This window comes from Nematostella vectensis, chromosome 14, assembly GCF_932526225.1.
Source record: "Nematostella vectensis chromosome 14, jaNemVect1.1, whole genome shotgun sequence".
Lineage (NCBI taxonomy): Eukaryota > Metazoa > Cnidaria > Anthozoa > Actiniaria > Edwardsiidae > Nematostella > Nematostella vectensis.
In genome coordinates, this window is record NC_064047.1 from 14133216 (window position 1) to 14160308 (window position 27093).

At 42.6% G+C, this 27093-nt stretch overlaps 2 protein-coding genes across 3 annotated transcripts in view; both read left to right on the forward strand.

Annotated features, from left to right (window-relative positions):
- LOC5503660 (tripartite motif-containing protein 45) overlaps positions 1 to 10858 on the forward strand; it is a 78972-nt gene extending 68114 nt beyond the window's left edge. The window contains exon 5 of the mRNA XM_048722053.1: positions 9762 to 10858. Coding sequence (XP_048578010.1) covers positions 9762 to 10102 — 341 coding nt within the window. The 3' untranslated portion in view covers positions 10103 to 10858. The remainder of the gene's footprint in view (positions 1 to 9761) is intronic.
- Positions 1 to 26387, forward strand: part of LOC116615461 (von Willebrand factor D and EGF domain-containing protein) — an 81274-nt gene extending 54887 nt beyond the window's left edge. The window contains exons 1-9 of one of the 2 annotated variants that reach the window (XM_048722052.1): positions 13831 to 14323; positions 16062 to 16176; positions 16249 to 16506; positions 17480 to 17594; positions 19378 to 19791; positions 21326 to 21520; positions 21616 to 21669; positions 21776 to 21838; positions 25449 to 26387. In XM_048722052.1, the coding sequence (XP_048578009.1) occupies positions 16096 to 16176; positions 16249 to 16506; positions 17480 to 17594; positions 19378 to 19791; positions 21326 to 21520; positions 21616 to 21669; positions 21776 to 21838; positions 25449 to 25849 (1581 nt within the window). In that variant the 5' untranslated portion in view covers positions 13831 to 14323; positions 16062 to 16095 and the 3' untranslated portion in view covers positions 25850 to 26387. Of the gene's footprint in view, positions 1 to 13830; positions 14324 to 16061; positions 16177 to 16248; positions 16507 to 17479; positions 17595 to 19377; positions 19792 to 21325; positions 21521 to 21615; positions 21670 to 21775; positions 21839 to 25448 lie in introns of those variants that run through there. The other variant, XM_048722051.1, reaches the window with a different exon arrangement.
- Positions 26388 to 27093: the final 706 nt, after the last annotated feature.

Sequence of the window (27093 nt, forward strand, 5' to 3'; positions counted from 1 at the left end):
TTGATGTCCCCTAAACTCATGTCCACACCAAGAAATTCCTTCGTAGTCCCAAGAGATGCGAGAATAGCCAGCGATTCTCGTTTGACTTCAACATCGTCTTCGAGAGGCTCACCCTTCGAGCTCCCCTTAGACTTAGGCTCCTCTTCCATATAATCCTCAATGCTTGCCATCTTATTTTGTAAGTAGACCAAGATGTTTTTAAACCACTTCGAGGGGTCAGCCCCTCGAGCTCTCACCGCGTGGCAGGAATCTCCAAATAACGTTGGAATGGATGTCGTAGGCAGAAACAGAGTCTGGAATACTTTTCAGTTTTCAGCAGTTCTACAAACTTTTTACGAGTCTCAACGTCTAAGTCACCCCCATAATCTTCAAACAGTGTTTTGGTACCGATTTGAGATGGATTATGGAATGTAACCACACAGGCGACGTTATCACGGAAGGGCTTTGCTATGGATGTTAATTGTTGCGTCAATACCCACACTGATAATCCTTCGTGTCTCCCTGAGAACGCTAAATTGATAAACTTGTTCGAGCGTTGCTTTAGATCTTTCGATACAGCACAGTCATCCAAAACGAGTAACGTATTTGTACCAGAAAATAGCACCGCACAATCTGTTAGTAACTCGTTAATCTCATCGGTGTTACTAGCATCCGGCGATAATACCAAGAAACGTTTATCTCCGTGAGCAAATCTACGATAGGACTTGTTTTTCGCATAAGTCGGACAAATCAACACAATGTATTCAAACACATGCCGGAACGGCCCTCGGAGCTGTTCCGTGAGGTACTTTGTCTTCCCACAATTAGTAGGTCCTGTGATAATACAATGAAAAGGAACTTTTTCCCGTAATTCTTCCATTCTTTTTGTATTATCACACAAGTCCTTTTTAATACATGATTGCTCTCAAATTCGAGTTCATAACCTCCATCAACGCGTCGGCTACTACAAACATGTAGCAGGTGATGTTTCCCGTTCCTCCAACTTTTCGTTTCATCTCGAGTTTTACTCCGTCTCGCGTGTTGTTCAAGACCAGACCTCCTCCGTGAATGCTGTTATCTGGGTGTGCCCTCAAGTCGACCCACAGAGCAAACTTGTTATTAGCGTAAAAATCCTTTTGCTTGACACCCTCTCTACCGAAACGTTTCTTTACCGACTCCCAGAGGTCCGGCGGTGTCATCCCCTTGGAGTAGAGACGGTTTGGCATGCCATCCACATTAATGTTGATCGATGTGATGCTTGGATTGACAAACTTTTCGGAATCCCTTGCTCCTCCGGTGTAGCTCTCTGTGAACAGGCACAATATCCCTGTCATTGACCTCCTCGGCAGATTAATGTGCTCGTTTATGACACCATCATTAGGTTTGGAGATGGTGAACGTTTTGTGGAGAATGACGTTCTCGTAAAAGAATCCTCTACCAACCTGATAAGCCGACAACGCCTCACGAGCTAAGTATTCACTTGAGATGCAAGCATATTCCAACTCGAGGTTTGTGATTGTGTACGTTGGAGTCTTGACCGTGTCAGCATAAACAACGACGTCGGAAACTGGGGCTAGAGTAATTTCAAAGATTAGCGGATGAGGTAACGCCTTTGGATAAAAGACCCCATGCTCGCCGAGAATAGGATGGTCGAGTGGAATGCAGTACTTGGTGTTGTGAACTGCTGCAAGAGCTACTTCCTTAGCATCTGAGGTCACTTTATCACCTGCATTTGTCCTGAGCTTCCTCATGTTTTCGGAGGAGATACCTTGTCTTATTCTATCCCCACGATCTTCAGCTTGTAAGTATAAGTCGTGATAGGTTTGGAAGAGATCGTATCTTTGAGTATCCTGTAGTGTTTCTCCACCGAAGAGAATCTTGAGTCTCGACACTAGGTTTCGACCAACGTTGTTGACGAGAGTATTATTCGCGTGTCCTGCGACGTCTAAGTCAAATAGTAAGGATACACTACCTGGAACAATCACTACATTTTCAGCAAGTTTTGGAATATTTATATAGAGGGTTTCTCCAGGACTTGCCGATGAGGGATTGAATGTAATCCGATTCAGCGACGGTTCCGCTTTCAGGCCGAAGGGTTCCCGTGGGATCCTGTTTGGGTTAATTTTTTCTGATATCGCTTGTGCCATCTTTTATTTTAAGAAAAGAGAGATAATCTTTAAATGAGTAACGAAAGCAGGTTATCAAAAATATACTATTCCACCGATGGATACTGGAAAGGGTATTCAGCTATTTCTAAGTTAGCTAGTGTCGCTAAAGTCAGTGAAGCCGAGGCTAAGAGGTGGCTTGAAAAACAGGCGTTGTGGCAGATCTACCTCCCAGCTCCAAAGTATGTCCCCAGACCGCATTGGACTGTGAATAAACCTAATCAGATTCACCAAGCCGATCTGCTGTTTATGCCCCACGATAACGTAGGCAGAAAAACCTACCGTTACGCGTTGGTTGTGATTGATATTGCCTCGAGATATAAAGATGCAGAAGCACTGACTACCAAGGATTCGAGTGGAATTGCTAAAGGGTTTGAAAAGATATACTCCAGAAAACTTAAATGGCCTCATACGGTGATTGTCGACCCGGGGACAGAATTTAGGGGAGAGGTAACGAAGATTATGAAAAAGAAGGGGGTTACCATCCAGCGAAGCGAAGCTGGGAACCATCGCGCACAGGCTTTTGTCGAACGCGCCAATAGAACACTGGCGGAGAGGTTGTTTTCTCATCAGTATGCTCAAGAAATGATTAGCGATGATCGGTCTAGAGTTTGGGTGAAACGATTGCCAGATGTTTTGAAAACTCTGAATAGTCAACCCATAAGAATTACTGGCAAAGAGCCTGCAAAATCTATTGGTTTGAAAGAGGTTGATATTGACCCTCCAACGTATAAGCGGCCTGTTGGACTTGATGAAGTTAGACTACCACCAGGGGTTAGAGTTAGATATCTGTTAGCTCCTGGAGAAGAGGAAGGAGGTGAACGCAGACGAGCCACAGATCCTATTTGGAGTTTAAAAGTGTTTGATCTATCACGCAGTGTTGTTTCAGTTGGACAGCCTGTGTTGTACTACCTCTCCGAAGGCGCTCCAAGGAGGTCGTTCGTTAGGGAAGAACTTCAAGTCGTCCCTGAAGATACTGAGCCACCACCTAATAGCGTTCTGAAATGACCGTGAGCGAAGGTGTGAATACCATCATCACAGATGACCCGTTTATCATCCTCATGAGATAGAGCGACCTTGTTCACCGTTTCAGTGTAAACATCATGCTTATGACTTCTGATGACATTCATAAGTCTCATCTGAGGTTTCTTACCAAATAAGCAATCCTTGTAGTCATCGAAACCGATGCTCTTCTTGACGACTGCTCTCTTGACGCCCTTGCATTTCTTTTCTTCTTTACCTTCATCCATCTTGTACGAGTAAAGTTTGGCCCTCAGTCCTACAAATTCTGTGATTTGCTGACCCCCAGCCTCATCTTTAAACATTCCGATGACTTTCTTGTTCACACCCACCTCAATACCAGATGGGTGACCCTTCGGAAAGTTGCTGGTGTCGAACGTGGACCTCACATCCCCGCTGATGTCCTCGTAAAAGTCTTTCGTCTCGATCTCATACATCAGGCTGTCAGTATCAGTGAATAAGAGCTTTGCATCCTCACCGTACTTGGGCTTGACGAAGTTGTAGTGGAAATCGTACATGAGCGTCTTACTCAGGTCCAGAATGGACATGCCCAAGTAGACAGGCTTGTTGAAGATCAGCTTTGTCTTCTTCATGTGGATGGCGGCTAGATTCTCGCAAAAGATGGTGCGATGTTGATAGTTCGGCTTTGATATGAGCTTCTTGGCCTGCTTCTCGTCCGTCACCAACCGAATGTCCACCCTGTTCCTAATGTTCTCCATAGTCTTACCAAAGACGGAGTTGTTCATTAACTTGAAAAAATCTTTCTCAAAATCGTTTGTCGCCTTGGCTCTCAGATCGGTGTTCAAGTCAATGTAGGGCCCCAGCCAAGCAGACTCCTCAAAAGTGACACCCCTGTGAATCTTAGTGACTTTTAGCCCAAAACTCACATAAAGTCTCAGAGTCTCATGGTGGATAACGTACTTTGTCTTGTCGTTAAGGTTGGGGACCAACTTGTCCACATTACCTAGCCCGATAGATTCCGGGGCTAGTGGGTAATCGTTGTGTAAGTCATGTAGGTGGTGAGGGTACTCCAAGTCAACCTCCAGAATGCATGGGCGGTCTCTCCAACCTGACATCTCTTGGTCACCCATCCACCTGAAACCGTGAGTCGGTAAAGGGTTGCTCATCGCCCAGCCATACAAATTGTTAGCATCAAGGTAGGTGATATATTTTGTGGGTAGGTCAGGGTCATACTCCTTCATGTAAGGGTTATTTGCCTCCCCATGTCTGTTGCTTATCATGGAGACACCCCCACGGATGCCCTTCTCAATCATGAGCAACATGTCATAGTCCGTTAGAAGCTCTAGCCTCACCTTGGTGGTCTTCAACGCTGCATCCCAAGCCAACCCTGGCGCTGTGTAGTACCAAGCGGGGTCCAGACCGTAATTCTTGAGACAAACGTCCCTAAAGTTCTCGAAAACGTCAGCTAAAAGCAACACATCCGACTCTAGGTACAGATTGTGGTAATCCCTCATGGTCCCCATCCCAAAGACCTCCCACACTCTCCGCACGTGCAGGTGATCCTCCTCCGATATGTCGGTGTCGTTAAGTTTGGAGTGGAATGCCTCTCTCTGTGGGAGCTGTGTTGCGTCGAGCTTGCTAAAGCCGTCGAACCAGTCGTAAGGGAAAACACCCTTCCTCAACAACAGCTGGAGCTCCTCCCCCTCATAGTACTCCGCCAGGTTTTTGAAGCACTCCCTTGACATATTACCCACTAGACTGTCGAGACTGGCCGACATAAACCTGAAACTGTCGATAAATCTGATATCACGTTTAACATCAATCTTGTTGCCCTCCTTGTTCGTGAAACTGTCGACTACAATCTGTTTTGTGAAAGAAATATACTTTTCCTCGTTATTAGGTATACAGTTTATTTTACCTTCCGATGTACCAAGGTTCTTGATAAATAGATGGCTGTCGTACCCAGACAGATTGTGAAAGATAACAGGAAAGAACTTTGGAATTTTGTGATCTAAGTTGCATGCGTTGTGAGCAGCACCTCTGTACTTCCCTGTAAGGTGGCAATGGTCTAAAACCTTGTCTTCCCCTAATCCACCCTCACAGATGTGGCAGTGAGTGGCGTCGTTATAGGCGATTTTGTCCTTCGGAGTCATTTTCACCTTCTTAGGGAACCTGAACTTATCGTAAATTTTCTTAATGTCTGACTCCAAAGACTCTACGAAAAGCTGTGGGATATCTTCGTCTGGAGATTCAGCTGTGTATCGTACAAGCTCGGGTGGGGATATATCTCCGTCGAAACACTTGATGAGATAGCAGAAACCAGACGGTTTGTGTTTCTGGTATTGCTTAGTGAAGCTTTTACTCCCATCTGGGGAGCATGTGTCTATATTCTCTGTGAAGCTCTCAAAGTCGGCATAGACAACAAAGGGGACACGCATTTTTCTGTTGTAGTTTTTGAATTTAATGTGGGGTAGATTTCCATCCTTATCTATCTTAGGCATCTCTATTCCAACCGCTTCATGATTGCCGCAGCATTCAGAATGTTTTTCTAATGATTGTTTGCACCGAAACGAGTTCAGACATCTACAGCATAAAAAACGAGTATGATGAAACTCATCAATTTGAGTAGATACTAATCTCATCATATTCTTTATCCAGCAGTAATGATTCGTCTCATCATCCGAGATGAGAAGTAAGTTGATCGCATTATCTGGATCCTTCTCACTGATTCTCAATGGATATATTTTGGTTTCGTATCCAAACACATTAACCGTATACTGGTTCTGTTTCTCGAACTTGTCAATCTGTTTTAGTGAGACGGGGAACTCTATCCCTGACCAGTCGAATTTCTCAGAGTTCTCTATCATTTGTTTACTGAACCTTTGAGGATCTTTCTCCCTAGGATACACAGCAGAGGTTACTGCCCACTTGAAACATTCGTGATCATTCTCGTTCTTAACATTGATGATCGCCTTCTTAGACGCTAGTTTCGGCGGCAGCGGAATATAGGAAGACCCAGAAAGCGGTTCAAAGGGATCTATGTTGATGTCAAAGTATTCCACTTGGTCAAACTGCCATCCGGAGCCTTGCTTCTGGAACAGCTCAACTAATCCGAGTAAATAATTTGTCATCGTATCGAACAAATCAGAGAGATCAGTCGACTCTGTCACAATCTCGGGCTTTTCTGTATGAAAATATCCCAGTTCTTCTTCGATCTGAGCTGTAGCCGGATCCTCTTTTATAAACCCGCAAGTAAAGATAAACTTCACTTTGATAGGCTTTTTTTGTTGACTGATGAGCTCTAAGACTTTCGGTTTGATTCTGGCGATGAATGTCTTGGGGTCGTAACCTCTCTGCCCGGCTATTCCGTGGGTTTTAAGATACCCCTTCAACGCCGTCTGTTGTTCCTTGGGTGTGAAGCGATCTTCCACCTCCTCGTGTAGACGCTTAATCCTCTCCTTCAGACGTTCGACCCGTTTATCTGCAGCCTCTTTGACGGTCTTTTTGACGGGCTCGGGGACATAAGATAGTATCCAATCCACAAACTTGTCTAACTCGCTCTTGATCGAGTTGGCCGCCCTGTTTGCAAAATGCTTGAGTGATTGGACGCGGGAACTCCGTGGGGGTTGGGAGGGTTTTAGAATAGGGACATTAATCTCAGGTACCGGGCCGTCGAGAATACTCTCCGACGTGTTGGACGGGGTAATGCGGGGTGGTCGTGGCAGCCCTTTGACAAGTTTGGGTAAAGGAACCCGTCGGGGTGGTGGTGGTGGTGACGTGCTGGTCAGCGCCCCGACGAGCTCGTCTCTCCGCATCCAGTAATATCTTGGGATACCCCGCTCCTTGGCGAGGGCTTTCAGATCTTTCACCTTCAGGTTCTCCATTTCTATCAAACCAGCCATGTCTTTAAACCACTTTTCAAAAGCTTTTTTTTAGATGTGAAGCTTAGAGGTTAGCCCCCTCGAGCTCCCCCTAGATGCGACACGTGACAAAATGATTGACAGGTTTTCGACAAAATGATTGACAGGTGGGCGTGGCTATCACGTGACAAAATGATTGACAGGTGGGCTTGGTTATCACGTGACAAAGTGATTGACAGGTGGGCGTGGCTATCACGTGACAAAGTGATTGACAGGTGGGCGTGGCTATCACGTGACAAAGTGATTGACAGGTTTTCGACAAAATGATTGACAGGTTTTTGACAAAATGATTGACAGGTGGGCGTGGTCGTCACGTGACAAAGTGATTGACGGGTGGGCGTGGTCGTGCAAGAGATCTCTAGCAAACTCGCGCATGCGCAGGTCGCGAGGCTTGGCGGAGGTGCGCGGAGACTTTCGCGCCATTTTGGAATGAAATTTGGGGAGATCAAAAAGTTGCGCCAGCTGCGCCAAAACCCTACTACTCTAGTTGATGACACAACTTTCGCCCTTATTTACGCATTATCGTACATATCCGCAAATAACACACATCAAGTAAATCCTCGAATTATGAGGAATATGAGGAATTATAAAATCTGTAAGATCCCACAAGAGCGGTCATGATCAGCGAATGTCTGATAACAACGGAGTTTCTTTTTTTCTCTAACAAGAAGCCGAAACCGCGACTAGTTCATAACAAAACTCTCGTCCTGTATTTACGTGTTATCGCTACATAACACACACCAAATTAACCCACATATTCTAAGGAATAAGTATTTCTCATTTATTTCTGTGCCATTTCACTAGAGCGGCCACGATCAGTGAATGTGTGATACCGATTTCGGTGTTTATTGTTTACCTAACATCAAGCCGTAACCACCACAACGACTCAAAGTTGTGAAAACGACTTTCACTTAAATCGGAAGATTCAACCGAATAGTTCAACATTCACGACTCGCGATCCGTGTGCTTGATTCGTAGACACGGAATCTTGACAGCCGTGTCAACGGCCTTTCAAATTCTTTTTAACGTCCTTTTTTACCGCGTGCCCACGGCTTTTCCTTCCGTGGCCACAGGAAAAAAAATCGGTGTCAACGGAAAAAAGTAACGTGGTCACGGAAAAAAAATCCGTTTAAACAGCGTGTGCCCGTGCACGTGCCCACGAGTTTGAAAACCTTAGTGTACGTTTTCCCGTGGACGGTCACGATGTCCTTTTTTTATATGAACCCGACAAAGCCCGTTTGCAATACATCATCTTATGAACCGAATACAAGTAGGACGGTGGTAGGGTTCCTTCTCTGGCAGACAATACTTGTTACTTTTTCCTCCCCCTTCCACCAAATATGTAATTACGCATATCTTCTGATAAAAGGATCGGATGGACAAATAAAAAATAGTTTGTTAGCCCCTTTCATTGCAACACGTAAGGTGAACCCGTTAAATTTTGCTGTTTGGTGCAGGGAAATGTTTTCAAACTAACTAGAATTGTCTTCGGACAATACTAGCTGTAAAGGTTATTAAAATCGAGCAATTTACTAACTAGATTTGTCCTTGGACAATACTAGAAGTAAAGGTTATTAAAATCGAGCAATTTAGAAGAATTTCTGATATCTTGGCAAATTTATTTTTCTAGTAATTCTGTTATTTGCCTACTGTTGAATTGCCTCAGATATTAATTAATACAAAAGCAGGGAGTTTTGTATCATTACTGTTAATCATCTCAATAGTTTTATGATTCTTTTTGCTTTTTTACCTATAAAGAATTTCGCAGATAATTCTTTTCACCCTTGTTGTGACTGTAATTACATTCCCGAAAGGCTCCATTGAAGCTCCATTTAAGGGTTGTGAGTAAGAGATTAATGTCCCTAGATATATCACGCGACAAAATAGTTTTGTAGTTTAATATAATAATATTATGATAACTAGTATCTTATTTATCAAAAGATATGAATTACTATTTATATAATAATATTTATATTTCGAGCTCGCATAATCCGGCCGCCTCGAACTTTGTGTTTTTGGGGTTTTAGTGCCGGAAAAACTATCAAAGCCTACAGGTAGGCTACGAAAACGGCCTCTAATAAATCATCGTAAAATCTCTGATAGGCCCCTGTCGCTTATTTCCTTTTTAGTGCCGAAGAAACCTGCTTGGTTACACAGGGGACTTATTTCATTTTTTTTTTCAGATCCGACACTAGGTATTTTGGTTCCTATAAAGTCTTAGATGCTATTAATAAGTATTTATATTACTTCATTTGTACAAAAAAACAAAACCCAAATCAGGCAGGGGTGGGGGCTTAATTATTATAGACAGGGGCTTAAATGGGATGGGGGTTAAAAGATCTTTTACTTTAACTTATTTTCTATCCTCGAAAAGGGCTATCTCCCACCTCCCCTACCCCCTCTTTATGAAAAAATTGGACATTTCTGCAAGCCGGGAAGTAATATTTTTCAGTGCCGATATCTGGAGGGTGGAAACCCCGCGGGTCGAAAAAAAGCAGATCTTAACTGGAAAAGACACAATTCATGAATGCATAGAAGCTTCTTTACTATTTTTTTTATTATTATTTGGTCATACTAACGAAAAGTGACAATTCTGACATTTGAAAATTTAAATTATACGAGTTCAGCTGTTATGATATACCAAAACACAATTTTTGTCGTATTTATTCTAGTTTTTATTATAAAAATGACGCATTTTGTTCTATGTTCTTCAAAGTGAGTGACCGAGGATACCAGTCCTCCAGCAGGTCATTCTTGTTCACGCTGTGTAACAAGAATGGCTACCGCCCTGAAAAGTTGCCATTGAGGCGCACGCCAGATGAATATGCCATTTGTGACCGCACACGTTTCGGTCCGGTGTTTGGTGGTCCGGTGTTTGGTGGTGATTGTGACCTGTACATCGCTTACAACGCGGGGGGTAAAAAAGCGTCCTATACGGAGCCACACACGTACGCTCGTCCCCAGGGCGCCACATCTGATGGCATGTGTGACGTCTTTGCTGGCACCTGCAAATTCACACCCGACGAAATGGAGGTGTTTCACGAGGTGGTGGACTGAATACAGCTTTGAGCGCCTGTAAAGTGACAATAGACATAAAGATGTATAAATATTTGTTAGTTGGTACTGTGTCATGAAATTACTGATTTTGAATTAGGATGTATCGTGGAAATACATGTGTCGTGACCCGCGAATGCATCATGGATAGCATGTAAATCACAAAACCACATGTTGTGAAAGCCCCAGTGCAAGTGGTAAAAAGCACAAAAAAGATGAAAATAAAAATCAAATTTGAATTTGCTCATTTTTTTGATACCCATGAGCCAACGCGGGCACAAGGATTCTTTAGTTCAGCCTTATTTGAAGTGTGTATGTACATCTCGAGCTTAATTCAGGATTCTATAACACCAGTGCAGCTTACAAGTTTTGATTAATTAAACTGGCTTTCAAAAACAATGCATTTTTGATGTTCAAAATCTGTGACGGATTACTGCTGTAATAAGCCATTTAAAGCGAGGCTTTTAGATATACAAGATTGTGAAATAGTTTAAGGGAGAAGTCTGTTCAATAATTAAGCTGAGGGTAAGGGGGGATTATATGACAATCAATTGGGGGCCTTAAATTAAGGTATCCTGAGTCTTGAGGGATGACACTCCCTTAGGGCCTGAATGGTGACTCTGGTTAAGCATTTTAACCATGGGCACTCGTCACCTTTTATATTATTTTTATTACATCATATACATGTATAATGTAATATACCTATTGAAATGTATAGAAATTTGTGGACAAATAAAGTTGCATGTATGTAGCCTCCTATTCTTGGATGCACAGTCTCCTCGTTATGGCATTATAACACTTGTGAGGGGGGTTATAAGTCACGTATTTTGGGGTATAGAATTCGGGTATCGCATTTTTGTGTAGTGAAATTTTCCTGGAGTTATGTCTCTTCTGTTGTATTTGTAGTGGTTTATCATACAAGCGTTGCCATTATTATGAGAGAATATCGGACATCGACCATTCAGAGGGCCCTGCCTTCGTCATTGGGAGAATAATAGTGATGGTTGGTCTGAGTGAAAGTTTCTTCCGGTGAATTGTTGACCCCGTTTAAGAGAGTCCCTATTATCGAGACGTGTGCCGTGCTAGAAGATTGACACTTTTGTCAGTGAATAAAGTTGTTACTTTTTTTAGTATATCAAGATATCCCAAAATCAAACCACTTTTTATCGAAAACATGCCCAAGACACAACTTAACTTACATAAGTCCCATACAGTTTTTATTTGTAGGGAAGAGTAATTATTTAACGGGGGGTGGGGGGAGTGCTGGTATGTTTGGGGGGGAGGGTTACGTATTTTGAGCTGCGATTTGGGGGAGGGCCTCAAACGTTAGTTAATTCACACCACGGTCACTATTCGCCATTTTAACGGTATTTTTGCATTTTACATATGAGGCTAAATAACGAATAATATGGAAACGCCGCTAGACGTGAAGAATAATCAATGAAACGTAATGATTTGTGACTGGCGTTTAATGTAGACGTAAGGTTAGTTATCTCAGGTCATAGGTCCAGAATAGACTGGTTGCGGCTGTATCAGATAACTTGTTTTCCAAAACTTAAACTCGCAAACTATCATAGCTATAGTTGGTCGAGTTTGTTTGCAGAAAATATATTTTGATATCTTAAAAGGGATTTTTTTAGTGCTGCAACGTTCAGGAACACTCGTGCCATTCCTTAGACGAATAAGAGGCAAGTAAAATGTGTTATTTGTGACTTGAGCCTGTCTAGAATCTATAACATATTATGGTAAGGAATGTTTGCGTTGTTTGGTGTGTAATTCTTTTACAACCAAAAAAAGGAATAACGTCCATCTAGAGATATTTAAGTATATTTTCATTTAGCTTATAAACGTGCCTTATGTTTCTATAGCTGGCCGCTTAGAGAACCTGAGAACGCGAAAACCTGTGTTACCTTTGTGTTTTAACTTCCGTGTCCAGGCGACATCTTACTCGATGTCAATCCAAGTTTTCTTTAAGGAGCTTTGTTTCCTAAAACATTGCTCAGAATTGACACTCTTAGCGTCAATAATACAATTAGCCCTTCCAAGTCCCTATGCTATTCGTGTTATGTCTTAGCTCGTATCTAAAAATCCCTATGCTATTCGTGTTATGTCTTAGCTCGTATCTAAAAGTCCCTATGCTATTCGTGTTATGTCTTAGCTCGTATCTAAAAGTCCCTATGCTATTCGTGTTATGTCTTAGCTCGTATCTAAAAGTCCCTATGCTATTCGTGTTATTTCTTAGCTCGTATCTAAAAGTCCCTATGCTATTCGTGTTATGTCTTAGCTCGTATCTAAAAGTCCCTATGCTATTCGTGTTATGTCTTAGCTCGTACCTAAAAGTCCCTATGCTATTCGTGTTATGTCTTAGCTCGTATCTAAAAGTCCCTATGCTATTAGTGTTATGTCTTAGCTCGTATCTAAAAGTCCCTATGCTATTCATGTTATGTCTTAGCTCGTATCTAAAAGTCCCTATGCTATTCGTGTTATGTCTTAGCTCGTATCTAAAAGTCCATATGCTATTCGCGTTATGTCTTAGCTCGTATCTAAAAGTCCCTATGCTATTCGCGTTATGTCTTAGCTCGTATCTAAAAGTCCCTATGCTATTCGTGTTATGTCTTAGCTCGTATCTAAAAGTCCCTATGCTATTCGTGTTATGTCTTAGCTCGTATCTAAAAGTCCTTATGCTATCCGTGTTATGTCTTAGCTCGTATCTAAATGTCCCTATGCTATTCGTGTTATGTCTTAGCTCGTATCTAAAAGATCTTTATGATCCATTCAGCATTATAAAAGAGTGTTTTGAAGCAGATGTACAGTATAAGTACAAACCAAAAAGGCGCAAATGTCTCAAATCTTCTCTTACTATTCATAACTTAAAGATGATGTGATAAGAATGTGGTCTTTAGAAACCACTTTGATCCCCTCTAATCTCTCTCAGCCGCTCACAGAAGCTGTTTATTAGCGAGCACATCTCAAACTCAGGTCTGTACAGGACCGCAAATGATCCCCGGCGCGCGAATGATCCCCAAAAACATAATATGCCCACAAATGTTCCCGTAATAATCCACGGAATAAAACACTATGGAGTGCTTACTAGCTTTACCCTATACTAGAAACATGCTTTTTTTTGTAGAAAAAAAAGAAACAATAATACTGTCGACAGTATCACGACAATATCGCAATAATAGGAATATGCAAGGCAGTGCATAACTCTGCATAACATGATGGTCTGGATGGGGTTAACCGACTGGCGACAAACGGCCTGAAGAGTAACCGACTACCGACAAAACATGAAAACTAGTGACTAGCGACAAAAAATATTTGCCGGCTACAGACAGACAGACGGACAGACAGACGGGCGGACAGACGGACAGACGGACAGACGGACAGACGGACAGACGGACAGACGGACAGACGGACAGACGGACAGACGGACAGACGGACAGACGGACAGACGGACAGACGGACAGACAGACAGACAGACGGACAGACGGACAGATGGACAGACAGACGGACAGACGGACAGACGGACAGACAGACAGACAGACAGACAGACAGACAGACAGACGGACAGACAGAGGGACAGACGGACAGACAGACGGACGGACGGACGGACGGACGGACGGACAGACAGACGGACGGACAGACAGAGAGACAGACGGAAGACAGACAGACAGACAAACAGACAGACAGACAGACAGACAAAGGGACAGACGGACGGACGGACGGACAGACAGACAGAGAGACAGACGGAAGACAGAGAGACAGACAAACAGACAGACAGACGGACGGACGGACGAACGGATGAATGGACGGACGGACGGACGGACGGGTGGATAGATTGGATAGATCGGTACTTTGTAGCTGTTACTTTGACATTGTAATTTTTGTTTCTCAAATTATATGCTACACAAAGGCAGTTTGTTTGAGTCATCCAAGATTAGACAAGATTATACAATGAACACTTTTTCTTCCCGGAGTTATTTTGGTCTATGCAAAGGTAAATTTGTTAGAGGATTACCATTCAAATATTTAATATCAACAATCCTCTTCACCATATCAATAAGCTCTTTTTTCATCATCATTATTTTCAGATATCGTAGAAAACCTTTGCCCTAACGAGTGCAGTAACCATGGCAACTGCTCAAACAGCACTTGTATCTGCGAAGAAGGTTTCACATCACTAGACTGCTCCTTGTCAATCAACACAGTACCAGAACTTTTAGGGTAGGTGAACAACTGGTAACATGTCAATCGACACAGTACCAGAATTTCTAGGGTAGGTGACAACTGGTAACATTTCAATCGACACAGTACCAGAATTTCTAGGGTAGGTGAACAAGCGGTAACATGTCAATCACCACAGCACCAGGACTTCTTGGGTAGGTAAACAAATGATAACCTGTCAATCGACACAGTACATGAACTTCTGGGGTAGGTGAACAAACGGTAAGATGTCAATCGACACAGTACATTAACTTCTTGGGTAGGTGAACAAACGGTAAGATGTCAATCAACACATCGTTTCCGTATCATTTCTGCAGTTTTCAATATTGAGGAACTCGTGTCAACGAATTCCAACTGCTAAATCGCCTTTTGGCCTCCATGATTCAATGTAACGGAATTTGGTGCTGTTTCAGCGCTGGTCAGCGCCTTAAGGGGAGGTGGCGTGGTTTGAAACCATTTCAGTGCTGGCCAGCTGAAACGCTCTAAGGATTGAATGGCAGAAACCAGAAGGCGATTTAGTTACAGTCGTCTGCGAGAGTACACAGAATATGCAGCCAAGTACCCAGGATTTGCCGAGAGGGGTGCGCAGCAATAGGTATCATCTGAAAAAAGCAAAGTATTTGAAGAATCCTTAATAAGAAATGGCCCACTTTTTGGCCGCCAAGGGGGGTGCGCACGCACCCTGCGCATCCCCCTGTGTACGCGCCTAATATGTCAAACTGCAGTAATAGAGAGAGAAGACCGAGAGGCGAAGTCTATGACTGAGAGAGTATGGTAATGACCCTCAAAAATATGGTAATGACCCTCAAACAATATGATTATGACCCTCAAACAATATGGTAATGACCCTCAAACAATATGGTAATGACCTTCAAACAATATGGTAATGACCCTCAAACAATATCCTCATGACCAAGGCAATATGGCTGAAACTGGAAAGTCATCATAATCACGTGTCTTCTTTGCCGTCATCATCAACATCGTAATCATAATCACCATCACCATCACCATAATAATAATAATAATATTAATAATCTTTATTGAGGAGAGCTTTTTCATTTAAAATGATTTTCAAAAAGGACCTCGACTTATAAATAATAACAGTAATCTATAAAAAATATATGGAAAAAAAAAATATTGTTGATATATCGTTACATTAAAAAAATACTATGATAAAAATACCTAGGTTAAAAATTGAGAAATACTACGTTTAAAAGTACAAATATTTGTGCATCTCTTAATGTCCTGGCTAAGTGAGTTAAAATCCTTGACTGCATGGTACTCAGTTCTTTGTTTGCCCCAGTTTCTTTTCACACTAGGGAGCCTAATATTACATTTGTTTCTGGTATTATAATTATGTTGATCTTCGAGTTTTAACAGATCCATTTCATGCTCTACGAGACCATTTAAACATTGGTCTCATCACCATCACCATCACCATCACCATCACCATCACCATCACCATCACCATCACCATCACCATCACCATCACCATCACCATCACCATCACCATCACCATCACCATCACCATCACCATCACCATCATCATCATCATCATTATCATCATCATCCTTATCATCGTCGTCGTAACCATTGTCAATATCATTATCTTCATCATTATCTTCGTCCTCTTCCTCTTCCTTGCCAGCGTTCATTACTATCTTCACCATTATCAACAATGACAAAAACAACAGTATTTATCTTCTCAATGTGTGATTAAAGTCGATGGTTCTCCTAGGATTCACGATGGGGGTCTGTGTGACATTAGAAGGATGCCATGCAAGAAGACCAACATCTTTGGTGATGGATTTATACCTTCAGAGAATCTCACATGTCACGCAACCGAATTCAAGGTGAAAAAAATAAGTTTGGTTTATCTCACAGTCCCGTTGTCAGTTTCTAAACTGTGATTGATCTCATATCAGGTGTATGGCAACAACTGGACACCAAACTCATCACCACACGAGCTACAAGGCGAACAGTTTGACTTATTTGGGGTCAAATGCAGCCTTCCGGACCCTCCAACGAAGATAGGGGACTACGAAAATCTCGGGACCCCCGCGGGAGGACTGCACACTAGGATCTCCAACAACAAGATCGACGCCAGTCTGGAGAAGATGAGGTTTATATCGTACGACTCCGTCTGTATGAGGTGCAGCAAGACAGGCACTTTTGTCCTCAGGGTATGTATACGAACGCCCCCTTCCCCTCCCCCCCTGGGAAATATATCCCGAATATCACTACCTATAAAAAGTGATTGAAAAATATTCTAAAAAGTTCAGACTTAGATTTATGAATTTGTCAAAGTGTGAGAGTTTGATATCATCCGAGGGATCTAGGCCTCGATAACTCGACAATCCCGTTAACTTGATTACAATTCTATAGAATGGCACCATCTATAACACGAAAACTATTTTCCACCGAGTAAGGGACAGACCCCCCCCCCCCCCCATCATATTGATAGATTTACTAATACCAATAGACAGAAGGGATTAACAAACATAAAAAAATGAGCACATCAATCAAGGGAGCACGGCAAAATGTGTTCCTATTTAACGAATGCTTTCCGAAGAGAGGGAGATGCACATCGTGCATCCTTCGTCGGCACTTCGTGTCGACACTACGCGTATCCCATATCTTCGGGCAGATGATACGAACAAAGACACAGTTGACAAACATAATCCACTTCATAATCCGAGCCCCACACCCCCAACAGCGCTACTGATAACTCCCCTTACAAAACAAACACACATGACGCGTTGCATAACAAAGGAGTCTGGGTAAACCCCTAGAGTCGAGACTGATAGGCCGAGAGTCGAACAAGATATCTGAAATATGTTTTAAAGTAAAAATAAAATTCATGAGCGAGGAAAAGTAAAACTCTTCGATATTTTAGATATCTTTCCGACTTTCGGCCTATAAGTCTCGAGTCTCTGACTTTCGACTCTTGGGGTTTACCCAGATTCCATAACAAAGTGGTTTATTTTCGTAATAATCTCAATCGCGCGTTTAATGAAGCACATTCTGCCGTGCTCCCTTGCATCAATCGAGCATAGCACCTAGCTCGTCCCTAAATACTCCGTCTTGTGTCCCCTTTTCGCCGATATGCCTTAAACTGATTCCCATGAACGTTTCATTATCATCTCAATGTTTTAGCATGACTCCTGCTTGATCAATGGCCACTGTTTTGCGCAAAACGATGCTAAACCGAACGAGTGGTGTCGTCAATGCCAGCCAGATACCAGCCAATTTACATGGAGTCGGCGTAAAGGTAAAATGGAAAGAGCCAGTTTACATGGAACAGGCGTAAAGGTAAAACGCAAAGAGCAAATTTACATGGAACAGGCGTAAATGTAGAACGCAAAGAGCCAGTTTACATGGAACAGGCCTAAAGGTAAAACGCAAACAGTTTACATGGAACACGCGTAAAGGTAAAACGCAATCAGTCAGTTTACATGGAACAGGCGTAAAGGTAAAACGCAAACAGTCATTTTTACATGAAACAGGCGTAAAGCTAAAACGCAAACAGTCAGTTTTCATGGAACAGGTGTAAAGGTAAAACGCAAACAGTCAGTTTAAATGGAACAGGCGTTAAGGTAAAACACAAACAGTCAGTTTACATGGAACAGGCGTAAAGGTAAAACGCAAACAGTCATTTTTACATGGAACAGGCGTAAAGGTAAAACGCAAACAGTCAGTTTTCATGGAACAGGCGTAAAGGTAAAACGCAAACAGTCAGTTTAAATGGAACAGGCGTTAAGGTAAAACACAAACAGTCAGTTTACATGGAACAAGCGTAAATGTAGAACGCAAAGCGCCAGTTTACATGGAACAGGCCTAAAGGTAAAACGCAAACAGTTTACATATAACAGGCGTAAAGGTAAAACGCAAACAGTCATTTTTACATGAAACAGGCGTAAAGCTAAAACGCAAACAGTCAGTTTTCATGGAACAGGTGTAAAGGTAAAACGCAAACAGTCAGTTTAAATGGAACAGGCGTTAAGGTAAAACACAAACAGTCAGTTTACATGGAACAGGCGTAAAGGTAAAACGCAAACAGTCATTTTTACATGGAACAGGCGTAAAGGTAAAACGCAAACAGTCAGTTTTCATGGAACAGGCGTAAAGGTAAAACGCAAACAGTCAGTTTAAATGGAACAGGCGTTAAGGTAAAACACAAACAGTCAGTTTACATGGAACAAGCGTAAATGTAGAACGCAAAGCGCCAGTTTACATGGAACAGGCCTAAATGTAGAACGCAAAGAGCCAGTTTACATGGAATACGCGTTAAGGTAAAACGCAAACAGCCAGATTACAGGGAACAGGCGTAAAGGTAAAACGCAAACAGTCATTTTTACATTGAACAGGCGTAAAGGTAAAACGCAAACAGTCAGTTTTCATCGAACAGGCTTTAAGGTAAAACACAAACAGTCAGTTTACATGGAACAGGCGTAAAGGTAAAACGCAAAGAGCCAGTTTACATGGAACAGGCGTAAAGGTTAAACATAAACAGTCAGTTTACATGAAACAGGCTTAAAGGTAAATCGCAAACAGTCAGTTTTCATGGAACAGGCGTAAAGGAAAAACGCAAAGAGCCAGTTTACATGGAACAGGCGTAATTGTAAAACGCAAACAGTCAGTTTACATGGAACAGGCGTAATGCTGGAACGCAAACAGTCAGTTTACATAGAACAAGCGTAATTGTGAAACGCAAATAGTCAGTTTACATGGAACAAGCGTAATGGTGAAAACGATAGAGGAATCTTTCAGCCAGTGATTCATGGTCATCACACACTTTGAAGTAAATAGTTTGAATAATTTAGAATTCAAAATGCTACAAAATGGAATACGTGATTTTGTGGCGCTATTTACGCAAGGCAACACTTTACGGATACATGCATTCGAAGCGAAGAAGTCAAGAACAAAAACGGTGTCCGAAGTTTGAACTTTAGTTTTTTTTTTTTTTTTTTTTAGATTTGATAATGAAAACACTGGCTATTTCAATGAAGTGGCAATTTTATATTGACTAAATATTACTTAAATATCTTTTTCAGTTAATTCCCCGCCTGTTTTCACCACACTTCCAGTTCAATTCGCATTAGTTGGAGAGAATTTATCGCTTCAGATTGAAGCTCTGGATCCAGATAACCGTCCCGTTACGTACTCCCTTGCCAACACCGACGCGCAGGGCTACGTGTTCACGCCAGATGGACAACTGAACATCACCATGACCACCTCCGACAGCAAGACGTTCAAATTCGTAGCCACCGATGAGTGCAACGCCAGCGATACAACGACAGTTACTGTAAAGGCGATGGACTGCCCGTGCCAACACGGGGGAACATGCCATCCCCACCCCTACCACCCACGGGGGTCTGGCCAGTACGAGTGCGCCTGCCCTGCGGGATTCAACGGAAGCCGATGTGAAAGTGACATTGATGATTGCCAACCTAGCCTTTGTGTCAACGGTAAGGCGAAAGCCCGTGAAATGATGGCGAGGTGGTAATCTTGTGAATTATTTGTCACCATTACCCCCATTCTTTATGGTACATTTTAGTTACCATGTTTGTGTGTAGCACGTTTGCACGATATTAAAATATCACGTTTGCATGAGCGATCATATTTGATCTAGCATGTACTTATTAATAATAAAAAAAACTTTTAATCGAGTAATGTTAGTTAAGTAGTAAATGTAATGGTTTATGTAGTGAAAACATTCAAAACTCACTTTTATTCAACTCCGCTTTCTCCAGGAAATGAAACCTATTTGGTCACGCTTTCCGAGTCTCGCTAGAATAGTTCCATTCTTGTGACCAGAACCGTTCACCAGATTGGCAAAATAGCTATTGAATAATTAATGAAGTTTGAAAGAGCTATTGCCTTTTATCGGGTTTTACCACTGTATGCATTGTTACGCGACCACCGGAATAAATCGGCGATTGGCAATTGGCGATTCTTAGCCGTCAATCAAATGGAGCCGGTACCTGAAACGGAAAGCCGCCATTACTGATCGAAATGGTTCGAAGTTACCCACTTGCTCTTCGTTGGAGAGTTGTTTACTTGCTCGTTCAGGTTGGCTTGAATAACACGAAAATCGCAGATGTATTGAAAGTTAGCAAAACGTTTGTGAAGAAAATAAAGCGCTTATATTTTCACAGTGGCTCGATCGAGTAGCGCAAACGGCGTGGAAAAACAAGAAAGCTAGCCCGGAGGGGGTGGGTACTCCCTCATATTTGTTATACGGGTATGTGCCGCCCTTTGAGGTAGGGTGTTTTGGCTCTTGAGGTCTACGATAGGGTATCTTTTTTTCGCTTTTTGCTTGTTTTCTTGTTAGGTCTCTGGTAGAGTGGACAATGTTGTCAGTATGGCTGACCAATACACACATTGTCGCATTAAGCGAAAAAGACAATTTATTTAAACACCATTTGATTGACAGTGAATTTCCGCTTTAATCACGACTTATTGGGTATAATTTTGAGCGGTAGGGTATGTAATTTTAGCCGTAGGTCTTTGGTAGGGTATAAAAATCGAGGATTTTTGGTCTCTATAACTCAAACACCCAGTAACCTGAACCCTCAATAACCCGAACACCCAGTAACCCGAATCCTCAATAACCCGAATACCAAGTAACCCGAACCCTCAATAACCCGAACACCCAGTAACCCGAACCCTCAATAACCCGAACACTCAGTAACCCGAACCCTAAATAACCCGAACACCCAGTAACCCGAATCCTTAATAACTCGAACATCCAGTAACCCGAAAACTAAAAAACTCGAACATCCTGTAACCCGAACCCTCAATAACCCGAATCCTCAATAACTCGAACACCCAGTAACCCGAATACCCAGAAACCCGAACCCACGGTAACAAGAACACTCTGTTATTCGAACATCTTCATTCGAACAACACCCCGATAACCCAATGTTTCCACATTTCTTTTGCATGATCCGTTATCGGGGCTCGACAATTGTTGTTGAAATTTTGATCATTCATTCTCAGGAACATGTATCGATGGAATAAACAACTACACTTGCCGATGTCACGTGGGCTATAAAGGCGCCCTATGTGATGAGAAAGAGCGCATTTGTGGCGAAGACACGTGTTACCCAGGAGTTAAGTGCAGAGAAATCCCGGATGGTGTGTTGTGTCGATCGTGTCCTGACGGTCTTATTGGCGACGGGAAGACGTGTATAGGTACCAAGGCTAAGTTAAACGGCGTATATATAGATATCTGATCCATTTTATTAAGTAATGAATATCTATTACTGCTTAATTACTTTTTTGTACAGCCCCTGTAACAACAACTCGACCACAGAGCACACAAGACCGTGACCACACAAATGGTAATGACCATCCGTTTTCTTGTCCTTCTGTCTGTCTGTCTCGTATATTCGAGGGCGAGTTATCCTTTAACCTCTGCTATAATGTTAGTCCTGATTGATATTTAAGCTCAAGAGAGTACACCATCTGGTCCTACGACACAAACTCCTACCGATACTCTTCCAGGCATGGGTAAGTCTCATTATCATTCATCAATATAGACCAAAATGTCAAAACCAAAAATATCTACCATAAAATTTTAAAAACAAAAAAAGACCCCATATTGTACCGGTACGACTATCATCATCTCGAAATGAAATCCTTTTCTAGACCACTTTTCACAGGTTATATTAACATAAATAAGTTTGGACGTAAAACTTTCGTAAAGTTGCCTTGTGATATTACCACCCTAAAATTGGTTTACCCCAAAGTCATCTCTTAAACGAATCCAGGAGTCATTTGGCTTAATGCCCAAATTAGCCGATTCAAGGTAAATAACCTAAAATGACATAAGGTGTTAAAATTTACGGAGAATAACTTGCCTACACTCGAGCAAAGTGCAACAGGTGCAAGCGAAGGATTTTTCTTGCGTTTACGTTCGACTGGTTTTCACGCTCGCGCTCAAGTTCTTACATAAGTTCAGGGTCTCGAAGCTTCATAAAGCCAGCGTTCTCGTCTGTTCCGCCCAGGCATCTGATAGCTAGGTTATAATAAGTCATTGTAATGTCACGGGGGGTTCGCGACAACGTAGACAAGATAACAGCGTAGATTGGTACTTGCTTAATTCCGTCAGTCCTGGTTCCTCCGGGTCTTCTGCTTTAATTCTACCTTTCTCTGCCTCCCTTTTTATGCGTGCACTTCCTATTGAACCGTATAGCTGTGACTATAGCTGACTATTCTATGCTGTGCTTGTTATAGCTGTGACTAGCTGACTATTCTATGCCGTGCTTGCTATAGCTGTGACTATAGCTGACTATTCTATACCGTGCTTGTTATAGCTGTGACTATAGCTGACTATTCTATGCCGTTCTGGTTATAGCTGTGACTATTGCTGACTATTCTATGCTGTGCTTGTTATAGCTGTGACTATAGCTGACTATTCTATGCCGTTCTGGTTATAGATGTGACTATAGCTGACTATTCTATGCCGTGCTTGTTATAGCTGTGACATAGCTGACCCTTCTATACCGTGCTTGTTATCGCTGTGACTATAGCTGACTATTCTATGCCGTGCTTGTTATAGCTGTGACTATAGCTGACTATTCTATGCCGTGCTTGTTATAGCTGTGACTATAGCTGACTATTCTATGCCGTGCTTGTTATCGCTGTGACTATAGCTGACTATTCTATGCCGTGCTTGTTATAGCTGTGACTATAGCTGACTATTCTATGCTGTGCTTGATATAGCTGTGAATATAGCTGACTATTCTATGCTGTGCTTGTTATAGCTGTGACTATAGCTGACTATTCTATGCTGTGCTTGTTATAGCTGTGACTATAGCTGACTATTCTATGCCGTGCTTGTTATAGCTGTGACTATAGCTGACTATTCTATGCCGTGCTTGTTATAGCTGTGACTATAGCTGACTATTCTATGCTGTGCTTGTTATAGCTGTGACTATAGCTGACAATTCTATGCCGTGCTTGTTATAGCTGTGACTATAGCTGACTATTCTATGCTGTGCTTGTTATAGCTGTGACTATAGCTGACTATTATATGCCGTGCTTGTTATAGCTGTGACTTCTAGCTGACTATTCTATTTCGTGCTTGTTATAGCTGTGACTATAGCTGACTATTCTATGCCATGCTTGTTATAGCTGTGACTATAGCTGACTATTCTACGCCGTGCTTGTTATAGCTGCCACTATAGCTGATTATTCTATTCCGTGCTTGTTATAGCTGTGACTATAACTGACTATTCTATGCCGTGCTTGTTCTAGCTGTGACTATAGCTGACTATTCTATTTCGTGCTTGTTATAGCTGTGACTATAGCTGACTATTCTATGCCATGCTTGTTATATAGCTGTGACTATAGCTGACTATTCTATGCCGTGCTTGTTATAGCTGTGACTATAGCTGACTATTCTATGCCGTGCTTGTTATAGCTGTCACTATAGCTGACTATTCTATGCCGTGCTTGTTATAGCTGTGACTATAGCTGACTATTCTATGATGTGCTTGTTATAGCTGTGACTATAGCTGACTATTCTATGCTGTGCTTGTTATATAGCTGTGACTATAGCTGACTATTCTATGGCGTGCTTGTTATAGCTGTGACTTCTAGCTGACTATTCTATGCCGTGCTTGTTATAGCTGTGACTATAACTGACTATTCTATGCCGTGCTTGTTATAGCTGTGACTATAGCTGACTATTCTATGCTGTGCTTGTTATAGCTATGACTATAGCTGACTATTCTATGCCGTGCTTGTTATAGCTGTGACTATAGCTGACTATTCTATGCTGTGCTTGTTATAGCTATGACTATAGCTGACTATTCTATGCCATGCTTGTTATAGCTGTGACTATAGCTGACTATTCTACGCCGTGCTTGTTATAGCTGCCACTATAGCTGATTATTCTATTCCGTGCTTGTTATAGCTGTGACTATAACTGACTATTCTATGCCGTGCTTGTTCTAGCTGTGACTATAGCTGACTATTCTATTTCGTGCTTGTTATAGCTGTGACTATAGCTGACTATTCTATGCCATGCTTGTTATATAGCTGTGACTATAGCTGACTATTCTATGCCGTGCTTGTTATAGCTGTGACTATAGCTGACTATTCTATGCCGTGCTTGTTATAGCTGTCACTTTAGCTGACTATTCTATGCCGTGCTTGTTATAGCTGTGACTATAGCTGACTATTCTATGATGTGCTTGTTATAGCTGTGACTATAGCTGACTATTCTATGCTGTGCTTGTTATATAGCTGTGACTATAGCTGACTATTCTATGGCGTGCTTGTTATAGCTGTGACTTCTAGCTGACTATTCTATGCCGTGCTTGTTATAGCTGTGACTATAACTGACTATTCTATGCCGTGCTTGTTATAGCTGTGACTATAGCTGACTATTCTATGCTGTGCTTGTTATAGCTATGACTATAGCTGACTATTCTATGCCGTGCTTGTTATAGCTGTGACTATAGCTGACTATTCTATGCTGTGCTTGTTATAGCTATGACTATAGCTGACTATTCTATGCCGTGCTTGTTATAGCTGTGACTATAACTGACTATTCTATTTCGTGCTTGTTATAGCTGTGACTATAGCTGACTATTCTATGCTGTGCTTGTTATAGCTATGACTATAGCTGACTATTCTATGCCGTGCTTGTTATAGCTGTGACTATAGCTGACTATTTTATTTCGTGCTTGTTATAGCTGTGACTATAGCTGACTATTACAAAGTAATTTTCTTTGTGCCGGAAAAGGTGAAAGCCGTTCCCTTTGCGGAAAGGACGGGTGTTGGAAAATATAATTTAGGAGGATGAAAGGATCTCTTGATGTAAGCAGATGCTTGGAGTTCTTAAAATGATAATATTGATTAAAGCGACAAAAGACGTTCTTTGAGGTAAAGCAGATGCTTTAAATCCTTAGCATAAATAGTAATTGGCAATTCAGGCAATGGTGTCAACGAAGTAAATGGGACATGAGATACCATGTAAAATTTCTATGCCCTTTTGTTGGGAAAGTGCTTACGCGACATTCCTTTGAGCTCTCAATAGAAATTATTATGTCAGTCACTTGACAATAGTTGCGTGAAAGTAACATCGAAACAATTTATTATTTTATTTCAGGTAAAAAGCCAGCCAAGCAGGCCTCAGGCACTGTTACTATAGTAACCATAGTTTCTGCTTGCTCCGCGGGTGGCCTCATAATCATCGGTCTCATCTCCTGGCGCGTACGCAAATACATGAAAAACAGAAAACGGATTCATTCCACCGAAGGTATCAAGGCTGATGATGCGGATCACTGCTATGACAACCCCATTGAAATGACACCGAGGGCGGCAGACTCGGACCACACTTACGAGGAGGTGGGCCAATCATCTACATACGAGTCCCTGAAGCCTGTCGCGGGCCCCCCACATGATGCTGCCAAACAAAAAGTTTCTGAGCATGCGCAAAGCAACGCATATCAGGAATTTGAGAAGCGCCCTGCGGCGAATTATCAAGATCTGGTCCACTGGAAGTACTGAACACAAAACTGGCATACTGAACACTGAACACAGCTATTCAAACCGCCACACTGAACAAAGCTATAACCAACACAGCATAGAATAGTCAGCTATAGTCACAGCTATAACAAGCACGAAATAGAATAGTCAGCTATAGTCACAGCTATAAAAAGCACAACATAGAATAGTCTTATGGTTCTGACTTGACTTCTGATTTTTCAGATGCATATCGTACGTAGCCATAGTTTTTTTTTTACTAAGAGCTTATCGCAGTCCGTGACAATTTCGGGGCCGAATCCGGCGATCCGCGAATCTATTCACCCCCCCCCCCCCCCCCCCCCCGATTATGGATTGATAAGGCCGCGTATTTATGGTTAGTTGGTGAGGGTTAACTTTTTAGCAGCCGCCAAGGTCTGTATAAACATTTTAACTTTCTCATTATTCAGTCTTAGGTGAGTGTTGTCCAGTAATGGATTTATTAACCATGAAATAGTGTGAACACGTATGCGTGTGGATGTAATTCTGATTAGGGCATTTTTTTAATAAAAGAGAAAAAGGACTTTTAGTACAATCGATGATTTTGACAAAGAGCCTCACACATATTGCCCCCCACCCCACCCCCTCCTACGCATACAGTGCAAGCCTGGGTTTAGTACAAATTCCATGTGTCAAGAACTTCCCCTGATATCAAGGGTATCCTCCTGTCGCCCCCTACCCGCTCCAGGTTCGTCTTGTCGCTCCTTTCTCTTCTCTCCCGCACCCTACCCCCTCCGACGCCGTGGGTTCGTCTTATCGCTCCTTGCTCTTCTCTCCCGCACCCTACCCCTTCCGAAGACGTGGGTTCGTCTTATCGCTCAATGCTCTTCTCTCCCGCACCCTACCCCCTCCGACGCCGTGGGTTCGTATTATCGCTCCTTGCTCTTCCCTCCTGCACCCTACCCCCTCCGACGCCGTGGGTTCGTCTTATCGCTGCTTGCTCTTCACTCCCGCACCCTACCCCCTCCGACGCCGTGGGTTCGTCTTATCGCTCCTTTCTCTTCTCTCCCGCACCCTACCCCCTCCGACGCCGTGGGTTCGTGTTATCGCTCCTTGCTCTTCCCTCCCGCACCCTACCCCCTCCGACGCCGTGGGTTCGTCTTATCGCTCCTTGCTCTTCCCTCCCGCAACCTACCCCCTCCGACGCCGTGGGTTCGTCTTATCGCTGCTTGCTCTTCACTCCCGCACCCTACCCCTTCCGACGCCGTGGGTTCGTGTTATCGCTCCTT